Source organism: Pleurodeles waltl, chromosome 5 (genome assembly GCF_031143425.1).
Source record: "Pleurodeles waltl isolate 20211129_DDA chromosome 5, aPleWal1.hap1.20221129, whole genome shotgun sequence".
NCBI lineage: Eukaryota > Metazoa > Chordata > Amphibia > Caudata > Salamandridae > Pleurodeles > Pleurodeles waltl.
The window spans coordinates 734774016-734793241 of NC_090444.1; the positions used below are offsets into that span (position 1 = coordinate 734774016).

Here is a 19226-nt window from a genome sequence, read left to right on the forward strand (position 1 = left end):
CGCCAGATTCAGTAGTCGTAGGAGCAGCTCGTAAAAGAGCCAACTCGCATACATCAGGCGACGCACCACCTCCGGACAAGGAGAGCCGCAAGTTCGATGCAGCTGGGAAAAGGGTTGCAGCACAAGCTGCAAATCAGTGGCGCATCGCCAACTCTCAAGCACTCCTAGCGCGATACGACAGGGCTCATTGGGACGAGATGCAGCATTTCATCGAACACCTCCCCAAAGAGTTCCAAAAACGAGCGCAACAAGTGGTTGAAGAGAGACAAAATATCTCCAACAACCAAATACGTTCTTCTATGGATGCAGCGGATACAGCTGCAAGAACAATAAATACTGCAGTCACCATAAGGAGACACGCATGGCTGCGCACCTCTGGGTTCAAACCCGAGATTCAACAGGCTGTGCTTAACATGCCGTTTAATGAACAGCAATTGTTTGGGCCGGAAGTGGACACAGCAATTGAACAATTAAAAAAGGACACCGACACAGCCAAAGCCATGGGCGCACTCTACTCCCCGCAGGGCAGAGGCACATTTGGCACATTTCGTAAAACTACTTTTAGGGGAGGGTTTCGAGGTCAACCCACAGAAACCAGCACCTCACAAACAAGACCACCTACCTACCAGGGACAATATCAATGGGGAGGTTTTCGGGGACCATACAGAGGGGGACAATTCCCAAGAAACCGGGGAAAATTTCAAGGTCCCAAAACCCCTCAAAATAAACAGTGACTCACATGTCACACAACCCCTTCACACAACACCAGTGGGGGGAAGACTAAGCCAGTTCTACAAATCTTGGGAGGAAATAACAACAGACACTTGGGTCTTAGCAATTATCCAACATGGTTATTGCATAGAATTTCTCCAATTCCCTCCAAACGTCCCACCGAAAACACACAATACGTCAAAACAGCATGTAGATCTTCTAGGACTAGAAGTTCAAGCATTACTGCAAAAGGACGCAATAGAATTAGTACCAGGTCCACAAAAGAACACAGGAGTTTACTCACTGTACTTTCTAATACTGAAAAAGGACAAAACACTAAGACCAATTCTAGATCTCAGAACACTAAACACCTACATCAAATCAGACCATTTTCACATGGTCACATTACAAAACGTAATCCCACTGCTCAAACAGCAAGACTACATGACAACATTAGATCTAAAAGATGCGTATTTCCATATACCGATCCATCCTTCGCACAGGAAATACCTAAGGTTCGTATTCATGGGAATACATTACCAATTCAAAGTGTTGCCACTCGGAATAACAACTGCGCCAAGAGTCTTTACAAAATGCCTAGCAGTAGTAGCTGCACATATCAGAAGGCAGCAAATACACGTGTTCCCCTACTTAGACGACTGGTTAATCAAAACCAACACGCTAACAAAGTGTTCACATCACACAAAGTATGTCATACAGACACTTCACAGGCTGGGTTTCTCCATCAACTATGCAAAGTCAAAACTTTTGCCGTGTCAAACACAACAATACTTAGGAGCGACAATCAACACAATAAAAGGGATAGCCACTCCAAGTCCACAAAGGGTTCAAACAATTCACAAGGTCATACAAGCCATGTATCCAACACAAAAGATACAAGCAAAAATAGTATTAAAACTACTAGGCATGATGTCTTCATGCATAGCCATTGTCCCATACGCAAGGTTGTACATGCGGCCCTTACAACAGTGCCTAGCATCACAATGGTCACAGGCACAGGGTCAACTTCTAGATCTGGTGTTGATAGACCGCCAAACATACATCTCGCTTCTATGGTGGAACAGTACAAATTTAAACAAAGGGCGGCCTTTCCAAGACCCAGTGCCAACATACGTTATAACAACAGATGCTTCCATGACAGGGTGGGGAGCACACCTTAATCAACACAGCATCCAAGGACAATGGGACGTTCATCAAAGAAAGTACCACATAAATCACTTAGAACTGTTAGCAGTATTTCTAGCGTTGAAAGCATTCCAACCCATGATAACCCACAAATACATTCTTGTCAAAACAGACAATATGACGACAATGTATTATTTAAACAAACCGGGGGGGACACACTCGACACAGTTGTGTCTCCTAACACAAAAAATATGGCATTGGGCAATTCGCAACCACATTCGCCTAATAGCACAATTTATTCCAGGGATCCAGAACCAGCTAGCAGACAATCTCTCTCGGGATCACCAACAAGTCCACGAATGGGAAATTCACCCCCAAATACTAAACAATTACTTTCAAATTTGGGGAACACCTCAAATAGATGAATTTGCAACAAAAGAAAACGCAAAATGCCAAAGCTTCGCATCCAGGTACCCACACCGGCACTCCCAAGGCAATGCTCTATGGATGAATTGGTCAGGGATATTTGCGTACGCTTTTTCCCCCTCTCCCTCTCCCTCTCCTTCCATATCTAGTAAACAGATTGAGTCAAAACAAACTCAAACTCATACTAATAGCTCCCACATGGGCAAGACAACCTTGGTATACAACGCTACTAGACCTTTCAGTAGTACCTCATGTCAAACTACCCAACAGACCAGATCTGCTAACGCAAAACAAACAACAGATCAGGCATCCAAACCCAGCATCGCTGAATCTAGCAATTTGGCTCCTGAAATCCTAGAATTTGGACACTTAGACCTCACACAAGAATGTATGGAGGTCATAAAACAAGCTAGAAAACCTTCCACTAGACACTGCTATGCAAGTAAATGGAAAAGATTTGTTTATTACTGCCATAATAATCAAATTCAACCATTGCATGCATCTCCAAAAGATGTAGTAGGATATTTACTACTTTTGCAAAAATCTAATCTAGCTTTCTCTTCCATAAAGATACATCTCACCGCAATATCTGCTTACCTGCAGATTACTCATTCAATTTCCCTGTTTAGAATACCTGTCATTAATGCGTTTATGGAAGGCCTAAAGAGAATTATACCACCAAGAACACCACCTGTTCCTTCATGGAACCTCAACATTGTCTTAACAAGGCTCATGGGTCCACCTTTTGAACCCATGCATTCATGTGAAATGCAATACTTAACGTGGAAAGTTGCATTTCTCATTGCCATCACATCTCTAAGAAGAGTAAGTGAAATACAGGCGTTTACCATACAAGAACCATTTATTCAAATACACAAGAATAAGGTCGTTCTAAGAACAAATCCAAAATTCTTACCAAAGGTTATCTCACCGTTCCACTTAAATCAAACAGTGGAATTACCAGTGTTCTTCCCACAGCCAGATTCAATAGCTGAAAGAGCACTACATACATTAGACATCAAGAGAGCACTAATGTACTACATTGATAGGACAAAAGAAATTAGGAACACAAAACAACTATTCATTGCATTCCAAAAACCTCATACAGGAAATCCAATATCAAAACAAGGTATTGCCAGATGGATAGTACGGTGCATCCAAACCTGCTATCTTAAAGCAAAAAGAGAACTGCCTATTACACCAAGGGCACACTCAACCAGAAAGAAAGGTGCTACTATGGCCTTTCTAGGAAATATTCCAATGAACGAAATATGTAAGGCAGCAACATGGTCTACGCCTCATACATTTACTAAACACTACTGTGTAGATGTGTTATCTGCACAACAAGCCACAGTAGGTCAAGCCGTACTAAGAACTTTATTTCAAACTACTTCCACTCCTACAGGCTGAACCACTGCTTTTGGGGAGATAACTGCTTACTAGTCTATGCACAGCATGTGTATCTGCAGCTACACATGCCACCGAACGGAAAATGTCACTTACCCAGTGTACATCTGTTCGTGGCATTAGTCGCTGCAGATTCACATGCGCCCACCCGCCTCCCCGGCAGCCTGTAGCCGTTTGGAAGTAATTCTTCAACATTTGTACATTTGTAAATATATTACTTTAACCTTCATTTTGTACATACTTATTCATTCCATTGCATGGGCACTATTACTAGCATACACAACTCCTACCTCACCCTCTGCGGGGAAAACAATCTAAGATGGAGTCGACGCCCATGCGCAATGGAACCAAAGTAGGAGGAGTCCCTCGGTCTCGTGACTCGAAAAGACTTCTTCGAAGAAAAACAACTTGTAATACTCCGAGCCCAACACCAGACGGCGGACTATGCACAGCATGTGAATCTGCAGCGACTAATGCCACGAACAGATGTACACTGGGTAAGTGACATTTTCCATATTCTTCATTTCATTTCCTCCTTTCCGTTCTGTGTAATGGACACTCTTCATTATCATTAAAAAGATACCAAAATAGAGATGTGCTGACTGTCGCATCTGATTAGTTATTAAGCTCCGTGGACAGAGTCAAAAAAGAAACTGACGTCATTGTGCAAAGCTGGTGTGTATATGTGACTCCTGCATCACTTTTAAGGCCGGAAAGAGCTGCATGACGCCACCTACCAGCCCACACAAGCAATGCTGAGAAAAATCTCCAGATCATGTCTGGTGCTTGGGGATTCAGAAGATGCAGTTAAATAGAGTATTCAAAAGGTAGAGCGTTACCGAAGGAAAGTAGTTCTTCAGCATCACCTTTACCACTGCAAAGCCCTTTCCTGCATCTCTTCTAAAGTAGTATACAAATGCTCAAATTTACAAATCTTTGATCTGCATTTGATAACAAGTGCCTTAGTCACAGATCTGAAGCTGAAACATATAATAGACTGACCTGCCCCTATTTAATTCAAGTTTATATGTGGGTGTGGGGGAACCCTTCTGTGTGATCATGCTATAGTTTTGCTGATCTGAAAGCACTTTGCAGCAAGTTGTGATTGTTCACCACATGATCCTCCGTCTACAAAGAAATAGCTACATTATTATGTTAAAATTATCTGCATGTGCTGCATTTATTTTTTCTTGGACACCAGCATCATTAGTTTGGTGTGCTTGCAGCAGTAGTTTGATTCACTTGAGGCACCAAGAGTGATTTGTCAAGCTGTGACAGTTTTTTGATGCCATACCATATCCTGGCCAATTATGAACTGTGGTGGGAAGTGTTGTAAATCACCATCTTCTTTTTCCTTTGAAAATGATATACGTTTTAGAGTCCTGAAATCCATGAATTTAACAATTACTTTACTAAGCTTATCAAAGGAGGTGGTACCCACAAATCAGATTTGTTATCCCAGTGTTTATTTTATTTACTTTGCTTCCACATGTTGAAGTGTGGGCTTTAGTAATTACACTTCTCTGCGGTCCAGTCCCAAAACAGTTTATACATGGAACTGGAGAGCCTGCGTGTATTTGGGTGCTTGGTGTTCCAGCCAAAGAGTATTGAAGACTTGTTCCTCCCTATATGTGATGGTTTTCCAGTTTCCCCTGTAGATCAAGTCACAGTTCTGATATTGTTTGTTGTACTTGATCTGCTGCATCATTTTTGTTGATGATTGCCTGGATTAATGGACTTGATGGCATCATTCATCTCAGTTGGCCTCCTGACAGTCTGGAAATGGCACTTAAAGATCATGAGAAGTTACCTCAACTGAAAGTCACTACCATTACTTAATTCTTTGTGCTTGTTCTATCCGGGTGACAGATGCTAAAGTATCCTATGGGCTGTAGTCTTTAATGCTGTCAACTCTTAGTTTGCTGGTAGATAACTGTGCAGCTCATGCCTGATTCATGCCAGTGATGAAAGAAAGTGTTGCTGCCTCCAAAGAGTTTTTTTGTTTACAGTAACTATATTATTCATTTTGAGTAAGCAGTTGTGTCACCAGTCTGTCCTTGTGAGAAATTGTGTTGTTGGTTCATTGGTATGTGAGTTCTCATAAAGCAAGTGCCACAATCCCTTGCAAGGGAACCACAAAAAGCCACTAAATTATTCTGTGCTTAACCCTGAGTAGCGTGGCACAAGAAGCAGTCAGGCTTAACTTAGAGGCATTGTGTAAAGTATTTATGCAGCATACAAACACTAATAAAGTGAAAACACAATAAGAATCCCAAACTTATTTAGAACAATAGAGTAAATATTAATAGCGTATTGACACCAAAACAACAAAAATCCAATCAGTAGAGCTAGAGTTATGAATTTTTAAAGTTTAAAATTGTGCTTAAAAGCAAAAAGCGCTAACCCTGGACATTTGGTCATGTTAGACCGGGGCAAAGTCAAAAGTTAAGGCCGACTGCCATAGAACATGGTTCGGATACATGAAGTGTGTTGGGACAACTGAACCTATACAATTTTTTGAAGAAAAAGTCTCTGAGAAGGTAGAAGTTCAGTGGGGCAAGGCTGCAGGAGTGTCCAGGGAGGGAGCGTTGTTGGGTAGCCGTGGAGTGAAGCCTTTGTGAAGATTTGTACCTAGGGAACTAGTCCTCAAAATAGAAGTTGAAAATCTTCGGCGGGACGAAGCAGAAGGCTGTAGCCAAAGATAGTTCTACAGGGTCAGCTGCCTCTTTGATGAAAGACCGCTGAAACGGAATTTACTGCTGTGGAGACGAACCTAGCAGGAGAAGCTGCAAAGTCAGTCTGACCAGCGATCCATCTATGGCGGATAGGCGAGTAGGTTGGTCCTGGTCTCCTCCTGGTTCTCAAAGCACCTTTTGGCCAAATTCTGGCCAAGTCCTCAGTTTTGAAAATTTCCCATTTGGGCACCTTTAATTTCACAACTAAGTGTCCAGGAGTAGATGGAGACATCTTGGGATGTTCAGGACTCACTTAGACTGGATCTAGGTACGGGTTCAAGATGGTGGGACCCTCTGATGTCCCTGTGAATCTAAACAGGAGGCCAGCAAACTAGCCCTTGGAGTTACTTGTGGCAGACATGGGTGCAGGTGAAAATGCAGGGCGCAGCAGCAGGCCTGCCGAGTAGAGCAGCAGACTGGTAGGCTGCACAGCAGGTCACAGCAGCAGGTAGTGTTCTAAGAGTCCATTCTCAGGTCTATTAGTGAACTGAAGAGTGGTTCAGAGAGCCCTATTTTTATACCCTGGTACTCTGCTCTTAGAAGGTGGGACACGCTTCTAGAAATCTACTTTGAAGTTCTGGGAGTTTCCTGACTCCCCTGCCTTGGCTCCAAGCTGATTGCAGTGACAATATACAGTTGTTAGGCCATAGTGTGAGGAGACCGGGCATAGACTAGTCAGGTGTCAGTGGGGCTGTGCTTAGCTCTACCCCACTCCATCAAGCCAGTTGAGCCATTCAGGCTCTGCTAATCCCACTACTGTGTGACTCTCTGGGAGGAATTCACAAAGTCCTAACTGTCAGTTATATCCAGTCTTGTGACCCAAGACAGGCTGCAGGCACAGAGGGCTAAGGGCAGGAAAATGTTAACTTTCTAAAAGTGGCATATTCAAACTTGTAATGATAAATTCTACTTTACCATTAACAAGAGTTTATCATTGCAAGTTAGTAGGTACCAAACATGATATATCAAACTCCTCTCATTTAGGAATTACAGCTTATTAAGTGTATTAAGGAATCCCCAGTGTTATCCTATAAGAGAGCAATGCCTCACAGTAGTGAAAAACAAAGTTGGGAGTTTTTCACTACAAGGACATGTAAAACTAAAAAAAAGTATATGTCCTGTCTTTAACTTACACCGCACCTGCCCATATGGGCTAACTAGGGCCTATTTTAGGGGTGACATGTTTAATAGGAGGGGAATCTAGAGCTTGACAATGGTTTTAAATGCCTAGTTGACATGGCAGTGTGACTGCATTCAGAGTGCAATATAGAGGGCTACTTAGGTGGATGGCACAAACAGTGCTGAAAGCCCACTGGTAGCATTTAATTTACAGGCCCTGGATGTATGATGTACCACTCTACAAGGGACTTACGAGTAAATTAAATATGCCAATTGGGTATACACCAACTAAACCATATTGTAGGGAGAGAACACAAGCACTTTAACACTGGTTAGCAGTGTTAACGTGCACAGAGTTCTAAGGCCAACAAGAGAAAAAATCAAGCAGAAGTAGGAGGAGGAAGGCAAAACGTTTGTGGTGACCCTTTAGAAAGGACCTCTTGTGCTCTCTTGCCACAAGTATCTAATGATAAGACATTCTGAAAGGTGATTTTTTTTTTTTTTAGGTGCTCATGCTCTATCCAAAGTCATGAGCTTTGAGAAGCACAAACTCAGTTGGCTTCATCATTCCCAGTGTGAATGAGAACTGAACTTCATGTTGAGAAACTATTTTTAGCTGATATGTTTTTATAAAGAGTTGCGTATTTTTAGTGTCTCGCAAAAACAAGGCAGGAATGACATAAATGTGCAAATGTCACTTTAAAGAATATAACGTGACGCAAACTGCAGATGTACAGGATTCTGTTTGATATTTAATGATAGACATGAATTAGCATTAACAATGGCAAATGCCTGCTTGATCCATACAGTAAATATTGCACTAGCAACACAATGAAATGAGGAAAGCAAAGTGCGACTGCATCAATTTGCTAAACCTTAAGCAATCTTGAATTCCCACAAGCAAACTAAGCTTCCCCTTCATTATCTTTCAGCCTTGCTAGAATAGGCTCAACAGAAGCACCTGAGGATCTAAACCAGCATTTTATGAAGGTTCACCATCCGTAGGATTCTGTGTTAGCTATAAGTACATAATGAAAAAGTTGAGTTTCTGCAAATCAAGTGGTGCAAAAGTTAAAGAAGTATTGACCTATGGGTGAGTCTCGTGTAGAACAGTAAATGCAACAAGAATCTTTGTAAAGTATGAGCTGAATAGCAAAGTTTGCATGGTCAATCCTCTGTTTCCCTGAGAGTGAAGAAAAGTGAGAGCTAAATCCTTCAGAAAGATTTCACGCAAACCTTTAATTCCTCTGCTCAGGTAATGGCTGTGAACTCCTTTAGAAATGTTTGGGATCTTCTTCCTTATATTTTAAATGGCTTTGAAGACTGCTTGCACTATTGATAATCTTTCCCTTACATAGTCAGGGTACAATTTCCTCCAGTGCACAAGAGTGAACTAAAATGTGAGTCTCTGCAGAATACCTTAATAGGTGTATTGGGAGCTGAACTATTTAAGTCCTCCTCTTCCTTAGCTGACCAGGCCCTTAACACTTTGATTAGTAAAAAGCAAGCAAGTTTATTTTGGCTCCGCAAGCAACAGGTGGCCATAGTTTCTGCATCAAGTCTATTACCAAAAACACAAAACTAAAGTTGTGCAAATGAGCGACAAAGCAACAGTCCAGGGAAGAAGCACAGCTTGACCTTTAGCTAAGCAACACATCGCTTAATGTCATTTGTAAAATCAAGACAGGGAGCTTTATAGACAATAAATAGTTAAAGATCGTTAAATTACATTTTGAAGGCTGCCTTCCGACTTTTCCCTACCAGGAAACGTCATTCATTTTTTAGATTTAAATGTGGTCCTCTATAATCAAGCTTAAATATTTCTGCCAGGACCTTCTTTGATGTCAAGTTGGACAAATACAAAAGTTTTTATTAGTGGCTAAAATGTAGGCTCGTAAAGAATATAAGCTGTAGGATACCTTTACTGAGGAGTTTTACAAAATGTCAGTGGAGAATGAAATTTGTAAAGATTTGTCAATCATTTTTGTCTCAAGTTTATTTTACAGAGATGCGTGTAAATCCTTTGTTCTGAATCCTTACTCTGATGGATGAAAGTTTTCCAAAGTTTCCTTAATTAAAAATGCTTTATGGTTTTATGCTTACAGTTGAAAGTGCTTTCTTGCACAAGGTTGATTGCCTTTTTGGGTGCTGTCATTTGGAAGAGGGACTACTGAAGCTTCTTTAGCCAAATACAGTACCTCTCATATTCTGGAGGCATTCTTGAGACATATTGCCACCAGAACGTTGTGTCTCTAGGCAGTCAAGTAACTGTGGACTGAGCCAAAATGATAGTACAGCCATTTATAAATGAGTCACCTTGCCTTGAACTCACTTGTTTGTCAACCAGGCATACCGCCAACTTTGGTGAAGCGGTTTTTCAGATTATGCTTTGCTATATCTTAGCTCACAGAATTGTAAGGACTAGAATGTAGGAATAAATGTAAGTTATTCACTTTACTAAATTCTATATTTGTTGTCCCTTGCTCTGTTCAGGCAGTCGATCTACTCTCCATCTCCTTATTTCGGTGCTGTCCATAATATAGTTTACAAATGAGTTGAAGAAAAGACAGTTGAGGTTACAGGGGATGGTGGAGTGCAGATGGAATGGGACATGTAAGTGGATGGAATAACTTGCTCTGAGGCTAAGCTCGAAGGGTGCAAAAGCACTTAGTCAGGCACCATTCTGTGAAGAACATACCGTTTGTATACCTGCAGCGACCTAAGGACTAACTCTGTGAGTAACCTTCAGTTATACACTGCTCAATGAATAGATTGCTTGCCTTACATTGAGTTTTTTTAAAAATATGTTATGGGTTACAGGTCGAAGTATTTCAATGCTTTGGTCCTTACCGCTGACGTTGAGGGTTGTAGGGTATCCGAAAATAGCATATGACGCCATGAAAGATACCAAAGATGGAGAGCTAGTGTTACAATAACTTGTTTATCTTATGTGCTTGGCTTCTGGCAGATAGTTTTCTACCAATGAGTGCAAACTCAAATGGCCGTTGTACACACCCAAGACTGTCATTTTTCAATCCATGTTACAAGGTGTTTTTCTTGAAAACTAGCATTTGTGCTGTCAGTAGTGTCTTGCATCTTCTTGCGGGGGGGGACAGTAATTTCACAAAGGAAAGGTTGATTCTTGTACTCTGAATTACCATGCTGTCTAAAGCCTTGGTTTTCCAGCATTAGATTCTGTCATTCATAAATGTATAATATCTCCCCACGTGTTCGATCCCCAAAACACTTATTTTTTTTTAATAAACACGTTTTCAAATTGATAAATTTCCACAAGAAAGCTTCTCCAAATAAGCAATTTATTGTTATGTCACTTTTTAATCTATGGGCAAAATTTTAAATACAGTTGTACATTTTATAGAAAATACCTGTAGTACTAGTTTTTAAGAAATAAGGACAATTGATCATGCAACTTCAGAACTCTGAGAGCTGCTCTATCCCCATCATCGCCCTCTCGTAGTCAGTCAAGCATAATATAGGTGTGAATATAATTGTAGATCCCGAAGAGAATTAATGGAGAATAGGGAGTTTGAGGGCAGTTGATTTATAAGAAGTGTATCCCTATGATTACACTTGTGCTTTTCTTGGGAGAACGCAGTGCATGTCGGAGATGGAGCTAGGGAATGCCGAAACTTTGATCTTCGAGATTATGAATAACTGTTGAACATTTATTCCAGATTAACTCTGCCTATTTATCACTTCTTTTTCCAAACCTATATGTAGGAATGTCATTGAACTGTGGAAATCCTATGTGTTAGTGATTTACTCTTCATTTACATTGACAGAAAATTGCAGGGGAACTACACAAATGACTATTATATTTATTTTCCATAGATACCCCAAGTATAACAGCAAAATTAATAAACGAGCAGAAGGATGACAAAGAAAAGAAAAACCATGAGGAGAAAGAAAAGGTTAAAGCAGAAAATGGATTTGAGGACAATTATTGTGTTGTTGTAGCATCTGGTAGGTTTTCTCTCAGTTAACTTTACTTCATGAGTTTGGTTAGTTCATTACTTTCACCTCTACCTAGTAAACAGCAAGTTGTTCCTATGCAACAAAATGACAAAATGTCACTTTTGCCATGAGATGTTATTGTTCAATTGTGTTTTTTTATTTTTTGTTATTTCCAAACTGGGTAACAAAAAGGTTAATACGCCAAATACAGTATAAGCAAAACATTTTTGAAGGGGGAAAAAATGTATGACAGAAAAGCAGCAAAAAGATCAACAGCCATATTCAGCAGATTAACCTTAGAGGGGGGAGCATTGTGGTTCTAAATAAAAGCTAAACACTTGTATGTTGGCCAGCAAGCGAATCTCCAATCCAAAGCCTGACGGGCCCCAAATCAGGCTCAGCCTTCATCTCTATGCATCAATTCTCTTTCAAAGTCATCTGCAGCAGACAGATGTTCAAGAATTCCTGCCACCACTTCCAGGGATTGGGTGCCCCACTCATGAGCCAGGAGCGTGCCAGCACCAGCCTAGCCATAGAAACTTAAAAGAAGTATAAGCCAGCCGGGAGTTGAGGGATGCCCGGCGGGTACCCCAGCATGATCAACTTCGTGTCCCACCCTAGCAATAGGTTTGAGATGTTAATTTTTCTGAAAACAAATGCCCAGAAATGATGTAGACTAAGACATGAGGCAAAGACATGTACTAGGTCGGCCCCCTCTGGGCCCCAGCGATCATCCACATGGAACTTCATAACTCAAGGTGGTAGGGAGTGTGGTAAAGATCATTGATGCATTCAATATGATGAACCTTAATGCTTGAAACATTCAGGTGCGTCTGCGCCAGGATGTTATTGAACTATGTGTCCCCAACTGTTAACTCAAATTTCAGGAGCTTGCTTCATTTAACCGCCCCCTGCTGAAAAGGATCGGCCTTGTGGACACGTGAAAAGGAATAAATTAGTTTATAGACCAAACCAATATTCCTCTTCAAGGGAGCGTTCATTACCAGCTCTAATAGGGGATTGTCAGAGCAGCTTATCTCGTCCTTATTGATACTAGAAATAAAATGTTGTACTTGCAAATACCTGTAAAAGCTAGTACGAGGAAGCAATTACTGCTGCTGCAGGTTCTCTAAAGAGTAAAAGATTTACCCCTCAAACAACTGTAAGAAGTGTAGGAAAATAGCACCTTTCTGTCATAGTTACCCCAACTTTTTGCCTTGTGTCAGTGTGTTTAGACTGTAGTAAAAACAACAAGTGATGGACGGAATGCTGAACATTGTCAAACACTCACCCCCAGTCATAGATCTGGGTTTAATCCATCGTTCTTTTGCTCCCCATGCCACCCCAGTTTGGACCCAGCCATATGCAAATCAGTCTTGACCCTGTTCCTCATGGGAACAGTCCAGACCGAACTGCCAAGCCAGGTCCTCACTGGATCGGAAACAAGCATCCTGGGACCGGTTTTGGGGTTTCACCCCTCATCACCCAGGCTAGCTTGAATCCAGTGGCATGGGAAGCACTGGACCCACGTCTGGGCATACCCTTCCCACTTAGGGCGACAAAGCAAAAACAACAAGTGATGGACGGAATGCTGAACTTTGTCAAACACTCACCCCCAGTCATAGATCTGGGCTTAATCCATCGTTCTTTTGCTCACCATGCCACCCCAGTTCGGACCCAGCCATATGCAAATCAGTCTTGACCCTGTTCCTCATGGGAACAGTCCAGACCGAACTGCCAAGCCAGGTCCTCACTGGACCGGAAACAAGCATCCTGGGACCGGTTTCGGGGTTTCACCCCTGATCAGCCAGGCTAGCTTGAATCCAGTGGCATGGGAAGCACGGGACCCACGTCTGGGCATACCCTTCCCACTTAGGGCGACAAAGCAAAAACAACAAGCAATGGACGGAATGCTGAACATTGTCAAACACTCACCCCCAGTCATAGATCTGGGTTTAATCCATCGTTCTTTTGCTCACCATGCCACCCCAGTTTGGACCCAGCCATATGCAAATCAGTCTTGACCCTGTTCCTCATGGGAACAGTCCAGACCGAACTGCCAAGCCAGGTCCTCACTGGACCGGAAACAACGATGGATTTAGGCCCAGATCACTGTACTGGGGGTGAATGTTTGACAATGTTCAGCATTCCGTCCATCACTTGTTGTTTTTGCTTTGTTGCCCTAAGTGGGAAGGGTATGCCCAGACGTGGGTCCCGTGCTTCCCATGCCACTGGATTCAAGCTAGCCTGGCTGATGAGGGGTGAAACCCCGAAACCGGTCCCATGATGCTTGTTTCCAGTCCAGGGAAGACCTGGCCTAGCAGTTCGGGCTGGACTGTTCCCATGGGGAACAGGGTCAAGACTGATTTGCATATGGCTGGGTCCAAACTGGAATGGCATGGGCAGCAAAAAAACGATGGATTTAGGCCCAGATCACTGTACTGGGGGTGAATTTTTGACAATGTTCAGCATTCCGTCCATCACTTGTTGTATTTCCTTTAGACTGTATTACACATGATCCCAGTGTCTGTGTTCCCTCCCCTAAATTGAGTTGGTAAGTACCTTTTACACCCCACAATTCTCATACTGGTGCACTCAGGTAAGTCCCTACTATATGGTACCTAGGTACCCAGGACATTGGTACACCAGGGGTTTCCCAGGGGCTGCAGCATGTATTGTGCCACCGATAGGGGCCCGTGTTAACTGTGACTACGGGCCTGTTATTGCAGCCTGTATGAAATGGTGCATGCACCTTTCACCCTAAATATAAGGTTTGCCTTATATCATGGTCACTGCACTCTGACCCTGTAAGTCACCTCTAAGGTAGGCCCTTCAGCCCAAGGGCAGGGTGCATCGTTCTCAATGTGAGGACACCCCTGCATGAGCAGATGTGCCACTACAAATCCCAGCCTCCATTTTCTGGGCTTTGTAAGTGTGGGGAAGCCATCTTAAGGTATGTAGTGGACTCTGGTCAACACGAGATGTCCAACTACATAATGGCTCCACCAAGCCTAGACATGTTTGGTATCAAACATGTTGAAATGATGTAACTACACCAATTGTGTTGTATGATGCCAGGTACCCTGGGGGTTCTGTAGGGGATCCCCCATATTTTCCCTGTACAGCCTTGCAGGTTCTCCATGCCAGCCTGTGCTACTGCTAACCCCAGACAGTGTTCTGCCCTCCTGCTGCTGAGCCTAACTCGGGCAGGAGAAGGCAGAACAAAGGATTTCCTGTAGAGTAGAGGTGTGACCAACTCTTCTCTAGAAGTAGATGTCATTAGGTTGGGGTGGGTGTGCCTCTGAGCGCCACCAGACTGCTTTGAAGGGCACATTTGGTGCCCTCTTTCCTTAAACTGGTTTACTGCAGTGCAGGAGCCCCTGGCTCCCACTCTGGCACAAAACCACACAAAGGACAGGGGCGTGACCACCACCCCTGTCCAGCTCCTCCCCTAGAGAAGTGGACAGAGCTCTGCCATGTGGCCACTTGATTCTGCCATCTTGTACACAAGATGTGCAGAGGCCCCTTGGAGCATCTGACTTATTAGTCCAGCTGGGTGACGTCCCTGACTCTCCCCTGATAGGTTGGTCCCTGCAGTTAGTGTCCAACCCTCTTTCTGGGTTACTTAAGGGCTCCCCTGAGGGTGTGGCGCCAGATTAGTCTGCAAGACTTCAGGAGCCATCTGCAAGACACTTCTGCAACCTGGACACCAGAACTGCTGCCGTTCTTCACTGGAACTAAAAGCAAGACTGCAACAAGTAGGAGGGCTCCTACTAAAACAGTTTCTTAGTTCTGCAGGACTTATGGAGGCCCATGGCCATGCATCCTCCAGAATCACAGGGGCTCTGTCTGCACTTAGAAAAGCAAGAAGGAATCTCCCTTGGAGGGAAGAAGTCACTCCCCTGCATCCACAGGCACCTCAACGACGACGACCAGTTTGTGGATACTGCTGTTCCACAGACTCTTCAAGGTAGTACAACTTAGGTGGTGGTTCTGTGGCTTTCCAGAAGTCTGACCTGACTTCTATGCAACTGAGAAGTCTTCAGTCCCTCGCTAGAGCTGCTTGGCTGGAACTCCTGTGCACCAGTCTATTTATCGTTGCCAAGGCTTGTTGGCTCTTCAGTCCGAAGACCTCCTAGCTCCAAGAAGCCCCTGCCTCCAGCACTCTCCAGCTCCAAGAACGACATCCTCCATGCAACTCCTATGACGTGGGCATCCTTTTTTGCTGTGCTGCTGAGGCCCCTGTGCGTGTCCCTGTGCCTGCTGGGGGCTCCATCGAATTCTGCTGGCTCTCCTGCTTGCGGAAGGCTGGCCCTGACCTACCTGCAAAGGTTAGGTCACCTGGACCTTGCTGGCCCCCACAAATCCTGCAAACGTTGTGCAATGCTTCCTGGCTTGTTGGTGGTCCCGCTGACCCCTCTGCAATTCAACGACCAGCATAGGACAGTTAATATACTACTCTAGGGGTCTTCCTGCATTGCCTGGAGTCCACAGCTACACTCCTATGTCCTTCATCTAACAGGAAAGCATCTTCTGAAAGGGTGGGCATTGCTCTCCTGCACTGCCTTGGCACCTCCGGGTGGTCTGGACTCTGTCCTTTCTCTCTTTAGGTCCTCTTCTTCAGGAACCCACACCTGGGTCCCACCGACCTGGTGCACAGGTCACAACAGCAGCTGGACAACCCGAGTCTCCATTGGCTTCAACAGAAGGTTCTGACGTGACTTCACCCCTATGCACCTTGGCTCCCTTGTGTAGGTACTCCACTACTCTGAGTGTCCACAGGTGGGGACACTATCCCACCTCCTTTGTCCTAAGGGGTTTCCTGAGGTGACTCTTGGAAGGGGCTTCAAACTCCAACTGTGACTTTCCCTTGTTATCCTAAGGCCTCTAACCCGGGTTACATCTCTGCACATGGGCGCCTGTGGGATCCTGTCTACTTACCTTGGGTGTTCTTGTGCTTCCCCAGTCCTAAGGGTCCTTGGGTGGTAGTTTGGTTCGGGAGTTAGTCTCACATTACATTTACTTAGTATATGGTCCCCCTTCCGCCTCATAGGGGCCATTATATGCGTGTACATACCTTTTTTAAGTATATTTTTGTATGATCATATCTCTGGTTAGAAGATACACCAAAGTTAGTTCTAGTGTGTTTGTTAAAGATAGACTATTTTTCTAACACTGGTGTGGTTATTTTTCTGTGTGTGTATCATTGACTGACTTGTGTGGTATTTGCAACTGCGTTACACTTTCCTGGACAAGCCTTAGCTGCCCTCCGCAGCTACCTCTCTGAGAGCTCTGGTTATCTTGAACCTTCTACACTGTCACTAAGGGTTTGCCTGGGGTCAGTACGTGGTGCCTTACCAATAGGTGTATAGCATATACTGAGCCAGCCTCCTATAAGAAGCCTAACCTTCTCTCACTTTCCCCTAACGCACTTATGAACACACTTGGGCAAATTTGGCTTATACCCTAAATATGCGAGTTGAGAAAGGAGGGCAGTATTTGGGAAAATCTGCTTAAGGAGAATATGCTAAAGAGAGCCCCCCCCCCCCTCCCCCAGTCCCCCCCTCCTCCAACCCACCCCCCACCCATTCTGCCTACTCAGAAGTGGAGGTCTGACCGCCACACATACCTCAGTGGTAAGGCACATCCAAATCTAAATGGGGAAAAAAAGACGATGTTAGACAAGACCTGAGTTTTATCTAAGTTAAGCTTCTAGCCGGAAACACTCCTAAATGATTGGGTGACCCCCCTCTACTACCCTTAAAGCTTTAACTGGGGAAATAGTTAATACAGCTAGATTATCTGCGTAGGCTAAAACCTTAACCTCGAACCAATGAATCTTCAGGGGTTGGATATCCTCAGCCGACTTGAGAGATTGAATAAGTCTTGATGTACAAGGCAAACAGCTGAGGAGAAAGAGGACACCCCTGCATGGCACACTGAGAAATGGCAATGGGGTCGGAAAGAAGTCCTAAACAGCTAATCCTTGCCTTCAGACAGGTATAAAGTCGACGGACTCTAGAGACAGAGACAGAACCAAGCCCAGCAGTCTCCATAACCGCTCAGGGTAAGGGCTAAGAAACATTGTCAAAGGCCTGCTCTACCTCTGACAGAACCATACCTACTGAGCCCTTAGCAGCTGAGGCAGTCTCCCGGGCAGTTATTTCCATTTTGACATGTGAGGTTGCATCCCATCCTGGGATAAAACCATGCTTCTTAGAATCAATCAAGCCTGTGATGACCGCTGGTAACCGATTAGCCAGAATTCACATATAGATCTTTGAGTCAGCATTAATTAAACAAATTGGGCAATATGAACCACAAAGAGTAGTGTCCTTCCCCTTTTTATTGAAGATGACAATATCGATCTTACCCCAGGAACATGACCAAATGCATCAAAAGAATTAAATAAAACCTGGAGAACTGGGGCCAGGATATACGAGTAGGTAGCCTAGAATTCCAATGGGACTGGTCTGGACCAGAAACCTTACTCTTGGCTGGAGAGCTGATGTCAGCCTCCAAATCCGAAAGAGTCATCTGTGCTTTTAGATTAGCCCTCTTAATGTGACTAACCTTATGCTGAAGATACTTGATCTGCATATTGATGTTCACACTGGAAGGTCCTTCACTCTAAAAGAGAGCAGCTGCACCATCCCCTCGCTGGTCTCGAAATTCGGCATTTGCCTAGCCTGGGAGTTTTAGACTGCCTGGTCCCAAATTTGTATCCTAAGAGCAGCTAGGAGAACCGTCAGCTGTTGCCTGAGAGCCTTGGTTGGGGGTCCATCCCTAGCAATTACACTGCATTCCAAATTGATCTTTACAATACTAAGAGTCCGACAGGCCACGTTCTCCTGTAACCTTGCCTCTCTTCATTGGTTGGCCACAAACTAGAGCTTTTGTCTCTGACAAAAAGCTTTAAGGGCATCCCAAACAATTTTGGGAGCTGCCGGACCAACATTAACCTCCAGGAGAACTTGTGAGAAATGAAGGCTCATCGAAGAGATATAGCCCTCCTCAAGAAGAAGTCTTTACTCAAAAGTTCATCCCTGAGGCCTGAAGTGAACCACTGAGTTGAATAAACAGGAAACCGAATTATGGTCAGATACGACTCTCGGATTCGACACCATCTTCGAGGATCAGACTAGTGTGTTGGTTTCTAAGAACATATCCAAATGTGAGAGATATTTATGGGGGACAGAATAGAGCTTAAAGCCAGGTTCATTGAGAAGCTTCAGTCTCCAGAGATGAACCAGCGCATACAAAAAGATAAGTTGTTGCAGGGCTTCCCTAAATCGATGCTTCCCCCAAAAAGCCGGGCACCGATGGTCATTTTTGGGGCATAGTGTTACATTAAAATCCACACAAACAATGAGGGGCTGACCATAGGTGAAGCTCTGCCAATAAGACATCCAAAACTGTTGGATCATCATTATTTGGTTCATAGACCCAAAGAATGAAGTACAGATTATCCTTCTAGATAGTTGAGAAAAGACATCAGTCACCTAGATCGATCTTTTGCCTCAAGAGCCCCCATATTCTGCCCTGAGCCAATAATGCAACACCCCTCTGAGCAGAGGTGAAACATATGAAGTACATAAAACTCTGAAACCAAGGGCCTTTTACAAAGGAATTTGTACGTAGGAGAGGTGCACCTCTTGGAGGCAAATAATTTGCTGTTTAAGGGTGTTAAGTTCTTCTCGGACAATC

The 19226-nt window shown here is 43.8% G+C and overlaps 1 protein-coding gene across 4 annotated transcripts in view; it reads left to right on the forward strand.

Annotated features, from left to right (window-relative positions):
• The window catches only part of BIRC6 (baculoviral IAP repeat containing 6), a 1722273-nt gene that overhangs the window by 1356358 nt on the left and 346689 nt on the right, over positions 1–19226 (forward strand). For all 4 annotated transcript variants that reach the window (XM_069234691.1, XM_069234693.1, XM_069234692.1 and 1 more), the window contains one exon: positions 11397–11528. In XM_069234691.1, the coding sequence (XP_069090792.1) occupies positions 11397–11528 (132 nt within the window). The remainder of the gene's footprint in view (positions 1–11396; positions 11529–19226) is intronic.